General features: G+C 47.8%; 1 protein-coding gene across 3 annotated transcripts in view; it reads left to right on the top strand.

The window, feature by feature from the left end:
* ADCY8 (adenylate cyclase 8) overlaps nt 1–22,142 on the top strand; it is a 221,143-nt gene that overhangs the window by 80,470 nt on the left and 118,531 nt on the right. For all 3 annotated transcript variants that reach the window (XM_053896102.1, XM_053896101.1, XM_053896100.1), the window contains exons 3-5: nt 2,899–3,029; nt 15,370–15,481; nt 21,164–21,291. In XM_053896102.1, the coding sequence (XP_053752077.1) occupies nt 2,899–3,029; nt 15,370–15,481; nt 21,164–21,291 (371 nt within the window). The remainder of the gene's footprint in view (nt 1–2,898; nt 3,030–15,369; nt 15,482–21,163; nt 21,292–22,142) is intronic.

Below are 22,142 nucleotides of genomic sequence, written 5' to 3'. Positions count from 1 at the left end.
GGGCCACTGTAGCAGTCGATGCCCTGAAGCAGCTTCTAGTGACATGAATAGAGCACACGATGGGAGAGGAAAGGAAGTCCAGGCAGGAGCCAGTGGTGCTCTTTGAATCAACCTGGGTCCCTTTTCATTGCAGATGGAAAACGCCCCGGGGGGGAAAAAAGATGTGCAGACTCTGAGCACAAAGGCCACCCTGGCCACGGTCTGGCTCCAGGAGAGATTCTCATACCTCTGATCTCCAGAGCAGAAAATCAGATATTGTGCCTCAGCAGGAGCTGGGAATTGCATTAAGGGGCCAACTTCCTCATTTTCTTTCTGATTGTGTTTTCAGGGGACTTGAGCGGTATTTCTCAAGCAGTGAACAGATCTGAGGCAAACAAAAGTGCTGACAATGGGCTTTTTTAAGTTTATTTATTTGTTTTGAAACAGCGAGAGAACCCGTGGGAGAGGGCAGAGAGAGAGGGAGAGAGAGAGAATCCCAAGCAGGCTCTGTGCTCCATGCTGAGCCTAACACAGGGCTCGATCTGATGATGGTTGGATCATGACCTGAACCGAAATCAAGATTCGGACGCTTAACCAACTGAGCCACCCAGGTGCCCTGAAAATGGGCTTTTATAGGTAACACCACTGACTGGAGACTGGCAAGTCTGGGTGCTGGAGAATTTTTTTCTTAGAATTTTAGTTTTAAAGTCTCCCATGAAGGCATTGATATCATCCTTTGAGGTGAGTGTGCATTGCCACTTAAAGAATCTGTTTAGGGGCACTTGGGTGTCTCAGTTGGCCATGATCATCAGGTCATGATTCCAGAATCACGGGATTGAGTCCCACATTGGACTCTGCCCTGAGCGTAGAGCCTGCTGAGGATTCTCTCTCTCTTTCTCTCTGTCCCTCTTACCTTCTTGTGCATACTCTCTCTCTCTCTCTTTCTTTCTCTCTCTCTCTCAAAAAGAAAAAAAAAAAGTCTGTCTAGCAAATAATCATCCTGTGCATGGACTGTGCTGGCCAGGGCAGGGGGTCCAGTCATGATCTGGGCACAATCTCTGCCCTCTGTGTGTTCACCATTTGTTTAGGAAGTATTTATTGAGTGTCTACTATTTTCAGGCACTGAGTGCCCCGCAAAGCCATGATTAGCACCTATTCCCGTCCAGCAGCAATGCGCGAGCAAGGCCACGGGTACCTAGGAAGTTGGCAACAAGCACTAATGAGCACAAAATGGATATGGTGCAGGGGCGTTTGCAATAAACATGCTTCTCAGTCCCACTGTGAGACAGCCTTCAAGAGAGGAGAAGCCTCATCGTATGAAACTCTGTAGGCCCTTCACTAATAAAGCCCCTTGCGTGGGAGCCGAGTTAAGTAGAGCAGAGGGGAGAGAGAGGATTCATGCCAGGCCCATCTCATGTTTTATTTCATTGAATTTTCGCAGCAACCCTGGGAAGTAGATGATTTTATTGCCGTTTGCCAAATTAGGGAACTAAAGCACAGAGAACGTAGAGCTCGCCGAATGCTACGTGACTATCGGCCATGAAGACAAGGTCCAGACTCCAGTCACCCTCAAAACCCAGGGCTTTCCCACCTCCGCTGCCACTTGGTCACTGTGCAGGCCATGCGAGTAATTTAATCTCTCCTGGACTCCGTCCACGCAAGGCCAGTGATAATTTGTCCCTGCTTAGTGTCGGCGTTTTGCACATGGATGGTGAAAATCCTTAAGAGCCATAAATAACTATAAAGATACGAGAAACTTCGGTGTTGGGAATTCACCTGTCTTAAGCTCAGCTCCACATCGCAGCAAACTGTAGAGCAAAGAAGCCAGATCCCTGCCTGGTCCCCACAGCACACGTCTTTTTAGGATTTGGTTCTTGTGGCCGGTGAATCAGTTGTTGTTTTTTTTTATCTACCATGTTGACTGCAACAGAAGAACATTCTTCTGTCAAGTATTAGGTCCCTGCTCTCAGGCCGTGTGTGTCTCGTTTCTGTCCTCTTGATAAAGAGGCAGTACCTCCTAACCCTGGTTTTGTCCCCCATTTCATTAATCGTAGCACATTGTCCCCATCAGGGAGACTCGGAGCCTGGCCCTCCCCGTGGTCACACCCTCTTTTGCTCCTCCCATCGCAGCTGCCAGGCCTCGAGGTCTGGTCTCAGCGTCACCTCTCACCTGGACCACTGAGCAGCTTCCCCACCTGGTCTCTCTGCCTCTACCCTGGGCACCCTCGTCACATTTCGTTTTCCGAACCACAGCCAGGGTGATCTTTTAAAATGTAAATCCACGGTGGCCTCCAGTTGTAGATGGAATTAAGTGCCACAACGTCTTACACGAGCATGGGAGACGTGGCTACCCCTGCAACCTCATCATCTGTCACCCCACCCCTCTGTCACCACCTTCCAGCCACACCATTGCTTTTTTTTTTTTTTTTTTTTTTTAACATTTACACCCGCTGTTTCCTCTCCCTGGACCTCTCTTCTTCTTGCACTACACAGGGCTGGCTCATTCCAATCTTTCAGATTTCAGTTTAAGTATCAGGTCCTCCAAAAGGTCCTTCCTAACCTGATTTGAATCGTGTCATCAACCGCCACGCTCTGTGGCCATGACCTGTTCTCGCATGGCACTCGCCGCATTTTGTGAATGTGTATGGGTGCATTTGAGTGGGTGATGTTTAATGATCAGATCCCTATAAGCTCCACACCCCCTTGGATCACCACCGTCTACCCAACATCCTGCACAGTGCCTGGCAAATAACACATACTCAGTAGATACTTGTCGTGTTCAAGGATGGTGTGAAGTTAGCAGTTCCTCCAGAAGGTCAGCCAAGAGCCCCACGACTTCTACGTGGTGCATGCACCCATCTCAGACTTGCTGGGCGGCCTGACGAGACTATCCGTCTCCTTTGCTTTGTTGTGTTCCAGGAGCGGCTCGTGCTGTCTGTGCTTCCCCGGTTTGTCGTCCTGGAAATGATCAATGACATGACCAATGTTGAAGACGAGCACCTGCAGCACCAATTCCATCGGATCTACATCCACCGCTACGAGAATGTCAGGTGAGAAAGACAGCGCCCTGACCCCTGCTCTGCACTTGATCTGTGTGTCACTGGCTGCTCTCGTCAGACTGCCATGACTTCTGTCTGGCTGAATGCCAGTGCCTTTCTTCATTTTGCTGATTAATTCATTAACCAGTGATTATTCATCATAGAGTTCATTTCCAAATTGAGGCTCGAGAAGAATGTCAGAGAAATACAATTCTGTCGGCCTGCCTGCCTTCACATTTCGAGTGGAAAAGCAAAAGCCTTTTACATTATGATTAAAAAAATAATTCCAAATGCAACCTAGAGACTTCAGGGGTGATCACATTCGTCTCCTTCTTATAACTTTTTTTAAAACAATGTAAAATGGATTACAGCTCAGTTGTTTTTTTTTTTTTTGCAAACATATTTGTGGCCAACCATCCATCCATCCATCCACCTGCTTACCCAACCATCTACCCATTCACTCATCCATTCCCCTATCCATCCATCCATCCATCCATCCATCCATCCATCCACCTATCCATCCATCCACTTACCCAACTATCCATCCATCCACCCATCCATTCACCTATCCATCCATCCATCCATCCATCCACCCACTTACCCAGTATCCATCCATCCACCCATCCATTCAACTATCCATCCATCCATCCATCCATCCATCCATCCATCCACCTGCTTACCCAACCATCTACCCATTCACTCATCCATTCCCCTATCCATCCATCCATCCATCCATCCATCCATCCATCCATCCACCTATCCATCCATCCACTTACCCAACTATCCATCCATCCACCCATCCATTCACCTATCCATCCATCCATCCATCCATCCACCCACTTACCCAGTATCCATCCATCCACCCATCCATTCACCTATCCATCCACCCACCCATCCATCCATCCATCCATCCATCCACCATCCACCGGCTTACCCAACCATCTACCCATCCACCCACCCATTCACCTATCCATCCATCCATCCATCCATCCATCCACTTACCCAACTATCCATCCATCCACACATCCATTCACCTATCCATCCATCCATCATCCATCCACTTGCCCACCCATCCTTCTACCCGCCCTTGCACCCACCCACCCTTCCACCCATCCATCCCTTCGTCCATCCATCCATCCATCCATCCACCCACCCATCCATTCACCTATCCATCCATCCGTCCGTCCATCCATCCATCCATCCTTCCTTCCTTCCTTCCTTCCATCCACTCACCTACTTACCCAACCATCCACCCATCCACTCATCCATTCACCTATCCATCCATCCATCCATCCATCCACCCACCCATCCACTCACCTATCCATCCATCCATCCACTTACCCAACTATCCATCCATCCACCCATCCACTCACCTATCCATCCATCCATCCATCCATCCATCCATGAACTTGCCCACCCATCCATCTACCCACCCTTGCACCCACCCATCCTTCCCCCATCCATCCCTTCATCCATCCATCCATCCATCCATCCAGTTCTACTTCTTCCTTGTGTAAAACCTTGGACAATTTACATACTTGAATCTCAGGACCATTCCCTATAAAATGGGCATTTTAATAGCCACCTTGCAGGGGTTTATGTACATAATGTGAGTGAAGTTATATACAAGGCGTAGAATAGAGGTAAGCATACAGTAGAGCATTAGGCATCTGTAGATGGTTTTAGACATATGTCCTAATTATAAGCAAAAACAACAGATCCAAATCTGTTAAAAGGCTGTCTAGTGGCTCATAGAATAATTGGGGAAGGATGGAGAGGCAGGCTCAGCAAATGAGGCAGAGCGAAGCCAGAGCAGAGCCAGAATCACAGCAGAGCACTAGGCCAGTGAGGATGCTGCCTCCACTGTCCCTGAAGAATCCACTGCTTGCGCTACCAACTCCCTCACCCTCCCCAACACAGCTGCCACCTCTTGGAATCCTCCTGCAGTCCCCGGGATCTGGATGTGGTGGCCTTTGCCCTGCCCCCACTCCCCGTTCCCCCTGCCTCTTTGCATTGCAAGTTAGAGCCTGGGGCAGATGTGTCTGATTGGCTTAACCCAGACACTCACCAGAAGTGCCTGGAAAGCAGATACCTGACATGGGCATCTTGTACAATAGAATTATACCTCCCTCCCGCTAAATATCAGAGGGCAAACATACCCAAACATAGGAGAACATTCTATATGCTAAACAGCTCTAAGAGTGACCAATGTACCCTCTTAGCTCCTTTCGTCCTGACCTTGGTCTGAGGGAGAAACAGCTTTTCCTTCTAACCAGCATCTCTGGGCACTCACCTGGCATGCTGGGACACGCATTTGAAAAGAAGTCCAACAGGGGCGCCTGGGTGGCTCCGTCGGTTAAGCGTCCGACTTCGGCTCAGGTCATGATCTCAGGTGCGTGAGTTCAAGCCCCACGTTGGGCTCTGTGCTGACAGCTCAGAGCCTGGAGCCTGCTTCAGGTTCTGTGTCTCCCTCTCTCTCTGCCCCTCCCCTACTCCCTCTCTCTCTCTCTCTCAAAAATAAAGATTAAAAAAAATTTTGAAAGGAAGTCCAACAGCGATCATGATTCTAACACAGCGGGCGTCTCAGTAGAGGTCATTCTCAGGATTTTGTCCAAGACTAGAGCTCCACTGGTGTAGGTGCCTGGGTCTGCAAAGCAGCCTTTTGTCAAATAGCAACTCCCATAAAAGATATTCCCCAGATGTACAGATTAGTCCCATCGATAATGAGAACTCATCGATGCCAGTTGTGGACAACAGGTTCAGGGAGGTGCCTATAATTATAATACAGTGTAGGATTCTATTTTTAAAGTAAGTAAGGCTGTTAATGGATCATATAAAGAGGAAGAGCTAGGGGGAGGGGAAGGGGATGGGGGTGATAAGAGAAACCTTCCTAAAAGACATGATTCTTATTTACCTTATTTGAAATTGAGCCAGCTTAGTGAAAAATATCAAAGAAAGGAATCCCCAGCCAAAGGATTCGTACAAGTGAAGGCTGAACAGTGAGATCTGTCATCTATATCTGTATCTGTATATAATATGTAACATATATCATATGTATGTGATTATTATATTATTTGATACTGATAATCGGTTATCATTATGTATAGGATACGATATATGATATGATACATGATATATGTCATAGAATATGATAGTATATGTTATATGATATATATACATCTAAAAATAGGAAAAGAATATTATGCAAGTGCCTGTCACCATGAAGAAGGCAGGGGGAGGGGGAAGGAGACAATTACTTTTAGTAAAGAAAAAAAGGAAAAAAATAAACAAGCCTGCACAGCCACACCAACTTATTCAGGAGCCATAAGCTCAATAAACGATGCGTTTGGTGTTCTTTTCTGCATCGATCAGTTTCCAGTGCTTCCCTTAGTCGGGAACAGCTAAGGTGACTTCTGCCCTCCCCACTCCACCTATTTATTTTTTTTAATTTTGTTTAATCTTTATTTATTTTTGAGAGAGAGAGAGAGAGTGAGACAGAACATGAGCAGGGGAGGGGCAGAGAGAAGGAGACACAGAATCTGAAGCAGGCTCCAGGCTCTGAGCTGTCAGTGCAGAGCCTGATGCAGGGCTCGAACTCACGGACCCGAGATCATGACCTGCGCCGAAGTCAGATGCTTAACCGACTGAGCCACCCAGGCTCCCCTAACCCATTTATTTTAAATCATTAAACGGACTTCTTGCACTGGAGACCCTCTTGCAAAAGTATAGACGACACCAAATTAGAATTGGGTTTGCTTCCCTGTGCTTCTCAGTGGCCTCAGCCCCAGGCAAAGGAGCTGCTTCTAACAGAAGAGTCTGCGGACGCCTGCTGGCACACTGGGGGCTCTCTTGCCCTCACGGAGGCCGGGGGTGGGGGATGCCCAGAGCCTCCCCCTGGAATTGGGAAGGTAAACTCTGGGAGAGAAGGAGGGGCCCCTCCGGCCCGCTGCAGGGCTGCTGGAGACTAAAATAAGATCAGAGATGAGAAAAGTACAGACTGCTCTGCCCTGTTCCCCAGCACCCAGAGCACCTGCTGCGGTGTGGGGAGCAGTTTCTAAGTTATTTCCAATCCCATCTGGCTCTTCAGGGCAACCCACCTCTGCTCATTCTTTCTTCTCTTTTGCTTTTACTGCTGTGGTTGTTTGGTGACCCTTCCCTGAAAACGGTCTGCTGTAAACGTCTAATCCTTGATTGTGTTCCATACGATCCTTTGTCTCCTGTCGCGTATGTAGACGCGAATAGGTGGGTATAGGTTATGGTAAGAGGTGCCCTTACCGTGCTCAGGGGACTGAGAGCCAGGGGACTAGGCTTCTCATTCCAGAATGCATTCTCTGAGCCACATCCCCTGCTAGACTTTGGGTGCACCATTTCATCTTTGGGGACCTCAGTTTCCAAAAACTGAACTGTTTGAAATGGACAGAAACTTTGGATTCTCCTGTTGATTTCAGCCCTGTGCATCTGAGATTCCAGCAACATCCCTCTGGAGCCACACCCAGCTGCTTGGTGCCCAATTCCTTTTATTTCTCTTATTTTCTCCCGTATATTTAAGACGCTTACGTTAGTTAGGGTAATACTGTGTGCTCACTGCTCACACTCCTGGTCAGTGGGTGACTCGGGGACAAAGGCCCTCCCCTGGGCCTCGGCGTTTTCGGTACTCAGCTCTCGGAGGGAGAAGGGTAGATTCTACTGTTGAGACCGATCGCGTGGCCCCACGCAGACACAAGAGGAGAACACAGTCTGGGGCTCGGCGGCCTTTCTAGCGACAGGGGAACGTGGATGTGGTGGACAGTTAGCTTCTCTCCCAAAGCTCCCTTCACCTTCCTCTTGCCCAGCCCCACACCATACAAACTGGCATATTTGCTATGTGAAGTCGGTTAACCATCTGACTTGTTTGGATCCACTCAGGAGACAAATTTGTCTTTGCCTTTCCCCGTGTTACAGTTCAGTGAGCCTTCATCAGGGACCGGAAGACCCTCAAATTTACAGGCTTACTCAGCCTCCCCAATTTCTGGGCTGGCTGTTATTCCCAGCCGGCCCCATCCACGTGTGCAGCCACGACGTGTACCACGTAGACCAGAGTTTCACGCACAAGCGAAATGCAATTGAATGCGTCCAGAGAACCTGTTGGCTTTTAGGACCTGTCTGCGTGGCAGTCTATTAAATACTCTCTGATTCCCCGGAAGTGCATACCCTCCACTTATTGAAGACGACGTTGTGATTTAAAAGTTAACTGGAGGGGTTGGGGGGTGGGGGGGGAGGCGCATAGGTGTGGCTCAGTCGGTTCGGCATCCAACTTCAGCTCAGGTGGTGATCTCACAGCTCCTGAGTTCGAGCCCCGAGTCGGGCTCTCTGCTGTCAGCACAGAGCCTACTTCACATCCTCTGTCCCCCACTCTCTCTCCGTAGCTCCCCTACTCCCTCTTTCTCAAAAATAAATACGTATATATTTTTTTTAAGTTACCTAGGGTTGCCTGGGTGGCTCAGTCGATGAAGCATCCTATTCTTGATTTCAGCTCTGGTCATGATCTCACAGTTCGTGGGATCGAGCCCCTTGTCGGGCTCCATGCTGACAGTGAGGAGAGCCTGCTTGGGATTCTCTCTCTCCCTCTCCCTCTGCCCCTCCCCTGCTAGTGCTCTCTCTCTCGAAATATATAAATAAACTTAAAAAAATAAACAGAAGTTACTCCTTGTAGGTAGATCATTGCTTCAGTGATCTCTTCTTTATTATCAAGAAAATGGAAGCTCAGAGAGGTTGAATAAGCTTCCCAAGGACACACAGTTAGGAAGTAGAGTCTACATAGAGCCCACGTTCCTAGCGATTCTTTTGAACTTTGCTAACGCTTTCTTGAGGTCTCTATTTGCAGAGTGACTATTAGGTAACATCGCTTCCTTTTAGCCCAATAAACAACGTATTTAAGCAAATTAGATTTGAAAATTAACATGGCCTCTTCAGTACATTCTAAAATGAATATACTCCGGGGCGCCTGAGTGCCTCAGTCGGTTAAGCAAACGACTTCAGCTCAGGTCATGATCTCGCGGTTTGTGAGTTCGAGCCCCGTGTTGGGCTCTGTGCAGACAGCTCAGAGCCTGGAGCCTGTTTGAGATTCTGTCTCTCCCCCTCTCTCTGCCCCTCCCCTGCTCAGGCTCTGTCTCTCTCTGTCACAAAAATAAATAAAAACATTAAAAAAAAAAAAAAAAGGACCTGACCTTGAGCTCACCACTTGGGGATAGCAGAATGAGCAAATGCAGGGAAGATCGGGGCCCTGGTTTCTGCTTCTCGTCTTCTACGCAGCAAACTGTCACTGCACAACCATGACTTAAACAGGTGCTCCCCCATCCTGCGTGTGCACACGAATCACTAGGGGCTCCTTTTAAAGCAGAGTCCGATCCAGTGGGTCGGGGGGTGGGACCTGAAATTCTGAATTTCTAACCAGATTCCCAGGAGATGCCAGTGGTGGCCGTGACCACACTCTGAGAGAAAAAAAAAAGATTTAATTCTAAAGATTTCTGTTTTGATTCAATTCAGGAAGCATGTCATGAGGCTACTGTGTGCTAGGCAGTTGGGACACAGAAGTGACTTTCTTCCTGTTTTTTTAGTTAGTAGATGGACCACACTCTGTCCTAAGTGACTGTGTTATCAAGTGTTCAGCACCACGACAGAGGGGACCGCAGGCTGGGAGGGAGGTGGAAAAACAATGACTGGCTGTGCTTAAAGAATTTTCTGTAAAAGCAAGATCTATAGAACAAGATCTACAGGGCGTCTGGGTGGCTCAGTCGGTTAAGCATCCACCTCTTGATTTCTTTTTTAAAATTTTTTTAACTTTATTCATTTTTTTTTTTTTTTTGAGAGACAGAGAGAGACAGAGCATGAGCAGGGAAGGGGCAGAGAGAGAGGGAGACACAGAATCTGAAGCAGGCTCCAGGGTCCGAGCTGTCAGCACAGAGCCCGAAGCGGGGGCAAAATCATGACCTGAGCCGAAGTCGGACGCTCAACCGACTGAGCCACGCAGGCGCCCCTCTTGATTTCTGCTCAGGTCGTGATCTCATGGTTCATGAGTTCGAGCCCCGTGTCGGGCTCCACCCTGAACAGGGAGCCTGGTTGGGATTCTCTCTCTCTCTCAAAATAAATAAATAAACTTTTAAAAAAGCAGGATCTAAACATACGAGTGGGTTCTTGAAGGACAAGTAGGAGTTTAATAGGCAGCAGCAGGGAGGGAAGCTATGTCAGGGAGCAGGTACATCATGTCCAGACCCAGTTGCATAAAGCACAGTGTGTTCAGAAAACCACCAGCAATTGGATGGTAATGGATCGCTGAGCACATCTGAAACCGTTTTGACCTTTGAGCTCTGCAAATCCCATTTCTTCTGTCAGTAGGCTGCATGCTCTGTAAGGGTTGTGATGGTTCTTTCTGCTCACCACTATAATTCCACTGCCTGGCACAAGTAGGCATTCAGTTACTTCGCTGTTGGATGAATGACGGGATGGATGAATGAATGAATGATTGAATGAATGGATCATTCTCGACATAGATATTAATAGTTTTGGGCGAATGACTCTGTTGAGTGGGTTGGACTAGGTCGTCTATGGGCCCTTCTGTTTCCACCTGCCATGGCAGTGACTGTCCTTACTTTGAAGGTGGCATACTACAGTGATAAAGGGCATAGATTCCAGGGGCGCCTTGGTGGCTCAGTCGGTGAAGCGTCCGACTTCGGCTCAGGTCACGATCTCGTGGGTTCGTGGGTTCAGGCCCCACACCGGGCTCTGTCTCTCTCCCTCTCTCTTTGCCCCTTCCCTCCTCTCTCTCTCCCTTTCTGTCTCAAAATAAATAAGTAAACTTCAAAAAAAAAAAAAAAAGTATAGATTTCAGAGCCAGGCTGCCTGGTTCAAATCCTGGCTTTCCATGTCTGGGCAGGTTACTCAGGTCTCTGTGTCCTTATCTATCAAATGGAAATGGTCAAAATAAATCCTACCTCATCGATCTTTGTGAGGAACACCTGTGGAACTTGGGACAGTATTTAAAATCCACAGTAGGTACTCTGCAAATAGGTGCTCTCGTGGTATTTATGTCAACAGTTAGGAATTCCTTTAGCTACAAGTAGCAAATGATCTAATTAATGATCCCGCTTTCTCCTCTGTTACCTCTCTTCCCTCACTGTCTCTCAAAAGCAATCATGCAATCACAGTCCATTTTTGTAAAATAGTAAAAAGAGCTAACGCGCTTACGGAGCACTTACTGTATACCCGGCACTGTGCTAAGCAGTTGCCACCCACTTATCTCCAGTTCACAAATCAAAGGCTTAGAGAAGCTTGGGACGTAATAACCCAAGGTCATGGTATTCGTAACTGGTGAGCTGGGCTCTGAACTCTGATCTGTCTAGACTCCAGTCCTGTGCACTTGGCCCCATGCACTTGTCAGATGCTGTGCCACCAGATCGCTATACAGGACAGCGGCTGTGCAGTGATTGTTCCAGAGCAGGCTTTATACGTTACAGATCTCAAGGCGTCATCCCCAGGTTGAAAACCCTTCACTAGCTTTCCGTCACTTTCAGGACAAAGTCCGTGCTCTTCAACTTGGCTTACCAGCCCGTTGCCAGCCATCTCTCACTCGGACGCGGTCTCTCCCCCTCTTCTTTTCCCGACCTCGTTGCTCAGTGCCACCTGCTGACGAGCTGCCCCTGAATTCTTGCCGAGCTGCCGTCCATTTGCCACACTTCAAGCCGACCCCAGCGTGCGCTGATTCCTCTGCTCAGACCGTCCACCCTTCTGCACGCTTGGCCCTCCGGCAAGTCCCACGGGCCTGCAAAACTTGGCCGAAACTCTGATGCCTTGGGAGACTGCCGATTCCCCTGTGACTGGTCACCCCCCAGAGTGTCCTTCCGCCAGAGTACAGAGGTCCCCTCCCTTATCTGCGGTTTCCGTTTGCCACGGGTAACTGAGCCCGGAAGTAGATGCTCCTCCGCTGACTTAATGTCAGAAGGTCTGCGGTAGCCTGACACTGGGGTCATTGTACCTGCATCGCTGCTCTTGCTTCATCACGTGACGTAGGCATTTTATCATCTCTCCTCACAAGAGGAGGGGGTACAGGACACTAAGATGTGCTGAGAGAGAAAGAGGGCGACCGCATTCACGTAACTTGTTACGGTATATTGCTGTAATTGTTCTGTGCTATTACTATGGTTGTTAATATCTTCCCGTGCCTAATTTACAAAATGAGCTCTGTCCTAAGTAGGTATGTATAGGAAAAAACAGTCTACTTAGAGTTCAGTAGTAGCCACCGGCTCAGGCGTTCCCCGGGGTCCCTAGACTCTGAGCATCTTGAGGACACACATGGCCTGTTTATTATCACTCAGTCCGACTTCCTAGCACCGTGTGTAGCCAGACACATGGGAAATGTAACAGTCGTTGCTAAAATAATTAAGGCAGTGAATAATTAATTCAACCAGTGGTTTTTTTAGAACTGGGGCCTGAGGATTCCAAATGAATCCATGAATGCACTCAGGGAAAGTGTCCTTGAAATAAAGTGCAAAATTGTGAATACTTCGGCACTTTTAGAAGAGAGAGTTCAGAGCCTGTATCAGATTCTTTTTTTTTTAAATTTTTTAAACATTTATTTATTTCTGAGAGACTGAGAGAGACAGAGCACGAGCAGGGGAGGGGCAGAGAGAGAGGGAGACACAGAATCCGAAGAGGGCTCCAGGCTCCGAGCTGTCAGCACAGAGCCCGACGTGGGGCTCGAACCCACGAACCACGAGATCACGACCTGAGCCGAAGTCGGACGTGCAACCGACTGAGCCACCCAGGCGCCCCCAGAGCCTATATCAGATTCTTAAAAGGGTTTGTAATGGAGAAAGATTTAAGAACCACTGAATCCCGGGGGTAACCAACGTAAGTCAGCAAACATTCCGCAATGTTTTCTGGCTAATTAACCTATTGCATTAAAACTAAGTTACAGTGATTGCAAGATGCCCATTATTTTATGCCACTTAAGAAACGCCCCCGAAAGTTTGACAGGCCGCTAAGATGCTATTCTAGCTTGAAAGATGATAAAATCTGAGAGGGGCCTCTGCCCTTTTGTTACGTTCTTTTTCTTTTTTGTAATGTTTATTTATTTTTGATAGAGAGTTTGAGAGGGGGAGGGCAGAGAAAGAGGGAGACAGAGGATCTGAGGTAGGCTGTGTGCTGGCAGAGGCAAGCCTGATGCAGGACTCGAACTCACGATCTTGAACGTCAAGATCACGGCCTGAGCTGCAATCAGACGCTCAACCAACTGAACCACCCAGGCGCCCCAGGTTCTTTTTCTTTTTTTTTATTTTAATGCCAGTATAGTTAACAGACCGTGTTGTGTAAGTTTCAGGTATACAACACAGTGATTCAGCAACTCTACACTATTCAGTGCCCATCATGATAAGTGTGCTCTTAATCCCCAACCCCTATCTCACCCATCCCCCACCCACCTCCCCTCCGGTAACCGGCAGTTCGTTTTCTATGATTAAGAGTCTGTTCTTTGGTTTCTGTCTCTCTCTCTCTCTCTCTCTCTCTCTCTCTCTCTCTCTCTGTCTCTCTCCCTCTCTCTCTTCCCTTTGCCCATTTTGTGTTTTCTTATACTCCTCATAGCAGTAAAACCGTACGGTATTTGTCTTTCCCTGACTGACTTAACGTCACTTAGCATAATACTCTCTAGTCTATTCATGTTGTTGCAAATGGCAAGATTTCATTATTTTTTTTTTGAATTTTTGATGTTTATTATTTTTTTTTAATTTTTTTTAACGTTTTATTTATTTTTGAGACAGGGAGAGACAGAGCATGAACAGGGGAGGGTCAGAGAGAGGGAGACACAGAATCCGAAACAGGCTCCAGGCTCTGAGCTGTCAGCACAGAGCCCGACGCGGGGCTCGAACTCATGGACCGCGAGATCATGACCTGAGCTGAAGTCGGACGCCCAACCGACTGAGCCACCCAGGCGCCCCTATGTTTATCATTTTTGAGAGAGAGACAGAGAGACAGAGACAGAGCATGAGCAGGGGAGGGGCAGAGAGCAAGAGGAAGACACAGAACCTGAAACAGGCTCCGGGCTCCGCGCCGTCAGCACGGAGCCCGAGGTGGGGCTCGAACCCACAAACCGTGAGATCATGACCTGAGCCGCGACTGGACGCTTAACCGACTGAGCCACCCAGGCGCCCCGAGATTTCGTTATTTTTAAAGCCTGAATAATATTCCGTTGCCTTTCTATGCCACACCTTCTGTATCCAACCACCTATTGATGGACACTTGGGCTGCTTCCATAGTTGGCCTATTGTCAAGAACGCTGCAATAGCAGAAGGGGCCGTATATTTTTTCAAATTAGCGTTTTCTTATTCTGGAAGGTACACAGCAGTGGAATCCCTGGATCGTATGCTAATTCCCTTTGTAATTTTTCGAGGACCCCGTACTGTTTTCCGCAGCGGCTGCACCGGTTTGCATTCCCACCAGCGGTGCACAAGGCTTCCTCTTTCTCCACATAGAGGTGCCTCTGCTTTTGCATGAGTCGCTGAGGGAGGACAGGGCCCTACAGTGCAGGTGGACCATCCCCACTCAGCCCCGCGCTACCGGGCAGACTGTGAGGTCTCCTTGCCTCTCTGAGCCCCGGTTTGCTTGTCATCCTAATGGAGGGAATAATGCCGTCCCTGCAGGGCGCCTGGATGGATGAACCAAGGCAGTGCTCCCACGGTGCCTTGCTTTCAGAAGGCTTTCAAGGACTACCCCCTTCCCTCCCTTTCCTCGCCCCTTACGCCAAACCACACGCAGAGAGAAGACCTCGTCTCACTTAAATCCTTAGTAAATGTGAGAGTTTTTAGGTAATTAATTCTTCCGCCTGAGGTCTCCCGGCTCTGGCCACCTATTCTCAGAATTTTTGAAAACTGCCTGCCTCTCCTTGCCTGCGATGTTCGGTATGCCGTTTGCTGGAGATGATGGGACCTTTTGTTCTTTTGTCCCGGGTGTCCGTTTCACTCTGTGCTCGTGGCAGCTGCCGTGTTGTTGGTTGGGAAAATAGAGAGGTACTCCAGAAAGCTTCGTTTCGCTTTCCACAACAAATCGATCTGTTCCTAGTAACAAATCCCCTCCTGGGCTGTTCGCCGCAGCCCTGCACAGGAAGAAGGGCTTGCCGTTGTCCCCTTGCCCTTGCTGAACCCCCGGGGTGGACTCCCTCTGCTGAGATGTTTAGGAAATACCGACACATTCCTCCTGACTCCCCGGCAGAGAAAGCTAGAATCTCAGACCACAGTAGATTTATTTGGGTGGGGTTGACATCTTCCAGGACGGATTAAAATACTAACGTGCTTTCTCCCTGCCCCATCCCTTCCCTGTTGTCTAGTATTCTTTTTGCAGATGTTAAAGGATTTACCAACCTCTCCACAACCTTGTCTGCCCAGGAGCTGGTCAGGATGCTCAACGAGCTCTTTGCCAGATTTGATCGACTGGCCCACGTGAGTTGAATTTAATTCCCTCCTGGTCCTCTGTGGGAGTGAGGGGCTGCGTGTGGAATTAGGGAGAGAAAGACTCAGGCTTCATCACGGGGACCTCCTCTTCCGCGTCCTCTTCCCCGGCACGGACTCCTGACCCTCCCACCTCCTGGGAACCGGGGTTAATTACTTACAGATCTTGAATGGGAGGTGCGTCAGATTGACTTTCCCAGCTGAGAGATAGCCGATGAAGCGACAGTGAAGCCAAAGCTCTTTTTATGTGTTTTCTGCTCCCCATCATGTCCCCGCTGCGTGTGGCCAGGTGCCATCCAGTGCCACCTCAGTTTGGTTCGTGCAAGGATAGCCGCCTGCAGCTTCCCAAGCCAACTCCAGCCATCTGAAATAACTGTTATTGGGAGCCAGGAACCTGCTGGACCCCCATTTTGTTTGACGTGATCTAACAGCTTTCTTTCTAGCCAACAGGACACTACCTTTATCTTCTAGCTGGCTCGAGAGAACAGGCTAAGGGAGATAGACATTTGCTATCAAAACACAGGTTCCTAGTCCTGAAGCCACCCAAGTTGGGGAAGACTGCCATCCGCACCCTCTATTTTAAGAGTGGGCTTTGGGTTCACCCCGGAATACCTTAATTTCCTTCTTCATCAAGTGTGTGGATCAGTGCCAATGTCACAGGGCTGTTGAGAGAATCAAAGGTAAATGCACCCCGTGGAAGTTCATTTGTAGAGCATCGGCGTGTCTGAAGTTAAGGCTGCCTCCCTCCAACGAGGGCCATTCGTGCTTGCATCCGAGTCAGAGAAGACTTTCTGGAGAAGGCGACTCTTGGACCGAGTCTTAAAAGTGGGAAGACACATACAATAGAATACAGTTCAGCAACAAAAAGGAGTCAACCCCTGAGACACGCAGGAGTATCAGTGAGCCTGCAAAGCAATATGCCAAGTGAAAGAAGCTAGACCCAAAAGCCCAGATGGCAGGACAAAGGCGTTTATACGACATCGTAGAAAAGGCGAGATTATAGGGACAGGAAAGAGACGCGTGGTGGCCGGGAGCTAGAGGTGGACGGAAGAGACGAGTTGCACAGAGAGACATGAGGTGCAGTGGCTTTGAGAGTGATGTAGCTGCTCTATGTGCCATCATCACTGTGCCCCATATCAAAACAGTACGTTTTATCGTATACCAATTCGCGAGGCGCGGAAGGCAGGGAAGGTGGATATTACTGTCGAGTCATGTAACAGCTCACAGGAATTGATCAGAAAAATGTGCTTGCAAATGGACAGAACTTCACAGATAAGACCTGTTTTCCGTGTACATATATATTTATATATTTATATATTTATATATTTATATTTCACACACACACGCGCACACACACGCACACACACACACACCATTTATTTGGGGCTCAAATTTTTCAAAGAGGCTGCAAGCCTCACGTTTTGTTTACAAGAAAAATGGACCCTGGGCACAAATATATTCACCACATTGTGTGTGTCTGCACCAGAAGGGTAATAAAGCATTTTACACAGTTTCCTTCCGAAACACAGTTTTGTCAGGAGATCTACATCCTGGACACCGCCATGTTTTCTTCAGTTTCGTAGAGACAGCATGGCGTACAAAAGTCAGATCGACCTGAGTGTGAATTCCCATTCTCCCTCTTACTTGCTTCATGACCTTCGCTTCCTTGAGCCATTGGGGAAAATGGCACGGCTCAAAACGTGGTCGTGGAGACTCACCGGCATAGATGTTACGCGTTTAACACGTAGCCTGGCACATAGTATGTGCTCAGTAAATGCTGCCTCCTTTCCCTACGTAAGTGTTTCCAAAATGCTTTTACCTCTGTTTTCATGGAAAAGCCACTGATTAAGAGCCGGTGAATTATCATTTATGGCCCATAACGTTTAGTTTTTGGAGTTTTTATTTAAATTCCAGTTAGTTCACATACAGCGTAAAATTAGTTTCAGGTATACACGACAGCGATTCAACACTTCACCCCGTGCACATCGCAAGTGCCCTCCTGATCCCCGTCACCTGTTTCACCCATCCCCGCCACCCCTCTCCCCTCTGGTAGTTATCGTTTGTTCCCTTGAGTTGAGTCTATTTCTTGGTTTGTCTTTCTCCTTTTTTCCCTCCATTGCTCATTTGTTGTCTTAAATTCCACATGTGAGTGGAATTATATGGCATTTTTCTTTCTTTGACGGACTTAGTTCACTTAGCATTCTACTCTCCAGCTCCATCCATGTTGCTGCAAATGGCAAGATTTCATTCTCTATGGCTGAATAATACTCCCTTGTGTATATATACACTGCACCTTCTTTATTCATTCATCGGTCATCAAGATGAAAAGCTTCTGCACGGCGAAGGAAACAACGAACAAACCTAAAAGGCAACCTACAGAACGGGAGAAAATATTTACAAATGACATCTCTGACAAAGGATTAGTATCCTAAATATACAAAGAACTTCACAAACTCAACACCCCCAAGCCACGTCATCTAATTAAAAAATGAGCAGAAGATTAAATAGACATTTCTCCAAAGAAGACATCCAGAGGGCTAACAGACACATGAAAGATGCTCACCATCACTCATCATCAGGGAAATACAAATCAAAACCACGAGGAGATACTCCTCACCCCTGTCAGAATGACTGACACCAACAACACAAGAAGCAGTAGGTGTTGGCGAGGACGTGGAGAAAGGGGAACCCTCCCGCACTGTTAGTAGGAACACAAAGTGATGCAGCCACTGGGGAAAACATTATGGAGCTTCCTCAAAAGATTAAACATAGAACTGCCCTGTGACCCAGCAATTGTACTACTAGGCATTTATCCAAAAACTACAAAAATACTCATTCAAAGGGAAACATGTGCCCTGGTGTTTATAGCAGCATTATTTACAATAGCCCAACTATGGAAACAGCCCAAATGTCCATCCACTGATGAATACATAAAGAAGATGCGGTCTGTATGTACATAAAGGAATATTACTTTAGCCGTTAAAAACAACGAAATGTTGCCATATCATTACTTTTAGCCAGCTGATTTGTGGCACAGGGAAATTTTCACATATTTCCTATCATACTGAAATTTTCATATTTAAAAACAGATGTAAATCCTACCTGCCCTCCCGTGCTCAGAGTTATGATAAGACTCAAAGGAAGAAAGATCGTTGAACGCTCGGATGGCTGTTTCCAGGTGTTTGTTGTCACTGCTACTGTTGCTAACTGATGGCCATTCTTGCTTTGTTATGTATCAAGAACAAGATGGGTTATTGTGACACGTTTCCTGTATGGGGAATTGAAACTCACCTATCAGTGGCTTCAGTGATTTATCCAAAGTCAGACAGCTGGTAAATTTGACCAGAATGCGGATGTTGGATTCTTAGACCAAAGTATTTCCTGCTCTACCCTTTCCCTCCTCCCTCCACTGCCGACGATCCCAACTCCTGACTACCATTGCTCCTGACTACCACCACAGCTGGTTCTGCCCCAAAGAGTGTGGCTAGTTGAAATCACTTGCTGAGCCCCCAGCCTCAGTGTCCTCAGCAAAATCCAAATAAGGGATTTAGGGGTGCTTGGATGGCTTAGTCTGTTAAAGCATCTGACTCTTGATTTCAGTTCAGGTCATGATCCCAGGGGCAGGGAATTGAACCCCGTGTTGGGCTTCATGCTGAACGTGAAGCCTACTTAAGATTCTCTCTCTCTCTCTCTCTCTCTCTCTCTCTCTCTCTCTCTCCCTCTGTCCTGCTCAGACTCTATCTCCCTCTTTCTCTCTAAAGAATTTTTAAAAAATTATTGAAAAAACAAGTGAGGGATTTATTCCATCAGTGGTTCTCAAATGCTCTTTGACAACAAATGTCAGGAAGTTAAGTGTGTGGCCATGAGATAAAATACATCCATGTTATATTTATCTGCAATGTAGTGAGTTTTTATAATAATTTTATTTAGTTCAAGAAACTTTCCTGTCTCTTAGGAATGTATTTTTACTTTTTTCGTGTTAAAAATGCCCTTTTTTTAATAAAGCCATGGGGACAGTGGATGGTGCTTGGGTTGTTATTTTGTTTGTTGATGAATTTTTCATAATTCTTTGGCAAAATATAAAATTGAACCCTAGAATAGTCCTCAGGTCCTCTTTTTCTTAGAACTGTCCCATGGATGCCACAAATCTGGAAAATGCCAAGACCCATAGAACAAGTGCTCTCTGGTTCTGTTCCACACATACCACTAGGGGTCTTAGAAGAAACAGCTGAAGGTTGTAAGCTTCCCTTCTTGATCAGACCTCACCAGAAACTGTCTTGCCAAATTAGCCGCATCAGAGCAGCCAAAGACAGGAACCGCAAGCTCCTAAAAATAACACTGGGACGGCCGTGCGTGCCATCAGAGCTCTAAGGATCGCAGCTGTGCCCCACTTGGGAAGGTTGGCAAAGCCCTGGCCGTCTGATCCAGACGGAGAAGCACCAAAGCCATTTCTGAGCCTCTTTTCCCTCTCTGATATTTGGGTTTTTTACTGGGAGAGCGATTTCCTTCGTTCGTCACCCAAACACAATGGCTGAATCCGTGATCAGGTCAGGAAGCCAACGTGGTGCTGTATAGGTTGATAACCAAGGTATCCACTGGGCTGCTGGTGTCTCGATGGGCCCCTTTCTGTCTATGCCCCTCCTTCTCTGCCCTTGGACCCCGGTCTCCAAAGGAGAGCCTCTCACCCAAAAAGCCCATAAATCTTTTCGACTTCAGATCTGGGATGCATTGTCAGAGGTCATTCAGCCCCGTCCGTGTATCTAGAGAAGACAGAAGGGAAAGTCATCTGTCCATGATGTGAGAACACTGGGTCAGAAGTCCACCTCTTTATCACAGACACAGGCCCCCTTTCTGCCGGACCCTGTAGTAAGCCTTGCATCGTATTACCCATCCTCACCGTCACACGGTGAAGTCCCATTCGTTTACCATTTTATAGATGAGGCAACTTGTCAATCTACCAAACAACTGTGTCACCCTCACCACCTGTGAAATAAAAGCATTGTACCTACTTCACAAGGTTGTTGTAAGGGTTATGTCTGTTTAGTCTATGCTGCATCGTAGGGGTTATTATTCATCGTCTTTGTGTCAGGGCCAACGCTTGACCTACCATGATGCCCTATAGACGTTTTTTCCAGCGAGCGAGCCTGTGAATTGGTACATGAATAAAAGGATATGTAGGACATAATCAGCCCTCCTTCTTAAGGTGCTAGAGTTGAAAGAACAGGCATCGCTGAATGATTTATACTTTTAAGTGCTTATTATTGAGCTAAAGATTGCTGAAACGTGTTCATTCAGAGACTCGTCCTGCACGAAAACATCGAGATGCAGGATTCACAGAGGAACACTGACCGTGCCCATTCTTTGCCAGGCCTGCCCGTATGATGAGTGTTCATCAGAAGGCTAGTATGTGACAGAGCCGGGATATAGCCCTGTATCTGTTGGACTCAAAATCCAGTGTTTTTGAATGACTCCATTCCACTGCTGAACCCCTGAAACCCTTATTTAGGGTACCTCCCCAATATTTTAGCAAGATAACAGAAGCTCATTTCAAAGGTAGGTGCTCTGCCCCCAGGGTGAAGACCGCTTGACTCCACTGCCTTCTTTCAGGAGACTTTCAGGAGCACTTGCCTGTCTGCTGACTCAGTCCTCTCCTCTCCACCCTGTTCCTTCCAGGAGCATCACTGCCTTCGCATTAAAATCCTGGGGGACTGTTACTACTGTGTTTCAGGGCTTCCAGAGCCCCGCCAGGACCACGCCCACTGCTGCGTTGAAATGGGCCTCAGCATGATCAAAACCATCAGGTAATCCGGGGTCTCCTCCGTAATTCCCAGGCCTTCAGTGGGCACAGAGACGAACCACCCCATCTATCCTTTGTGGTAGATCACGCGTGTGTTGAATGGTGACGCCCCTTGACTTACGTCATGAAACCTGCATGGCCGTTAGTTCTCCCGCACGAACCGGTGAACCTGCCAGCTTCATCGTGTTCTATCTCTACCTCACTTTCAATGACTCGTGCAGCAAATTTGTATTACCAATGTCCTTGTGGGGATCCATCGAGGACCGAGATGAGCGTGGTGCTTGACTTCGGGAAGGTTACTCAGTATGGTACCGTAAGTTCTGAGATGAATCCAAACCAGGGTGCGTCAAGGGGAACAGAGGAGGAGCAGCTCCTTTGGGCCAGGGTGCTGGAAAAGGCCTTCCAGAGTAGAGCCAAGCTGTTTTCGGAAAGGTGAGCGGATATCAGACCCTGGAGGAGTTTGGGGCACAGCTGGACATATGGGGAATCGGGACATGCTGCAGTGACAGCTGGTGAAGCCTAGGGAGGAGAGGGCCAGGACAGATGGACTGCAGACTGAGACCAGGCAGGGCCCACAGGGCCTTCTCAGCCATGATAAGGGTTGCACTGCAGCCTGAGGCCCACAGGAAATCATTGTAGGGCCACCGCCATGGTTGGTTTCCTGGGTGCTTTTGGCTTTGGTCAGTGTATCTGGTAAATAGAAGCTTAATCAAGAAGGCAGGAGGGATTGAGGTCAAGGATTTTGGAATTAGACTGTGGCTCTGGGACAGATGCTCCGTGTTGCCAGAGCTCCCCTTGAGCTTCTAAATGTGGTTGCAGAGCCTCCAAGCATTACAGCCTTTCCCAACCACAACA

Source organism: Panthera pardus, unplaced genomic scaffold (assembly GCF_024362965.1).
Source record: "Panthera pardus isolate Hobbes unplaced genomic scaffold, ASM2436296v1 HiC_scaffold_7, whole genome shotgun sequence".
NCBI lineage: Eukaryota > Metazoa > Chordata > Mammalia > Carnivora > Felidae > Panthera > Panthera pardus.
The sequence above is the reverse complement of the archived record's forward strand: the minus strand, read 5'-3'. Positions and strand labels throughout refer to the sequence as shown.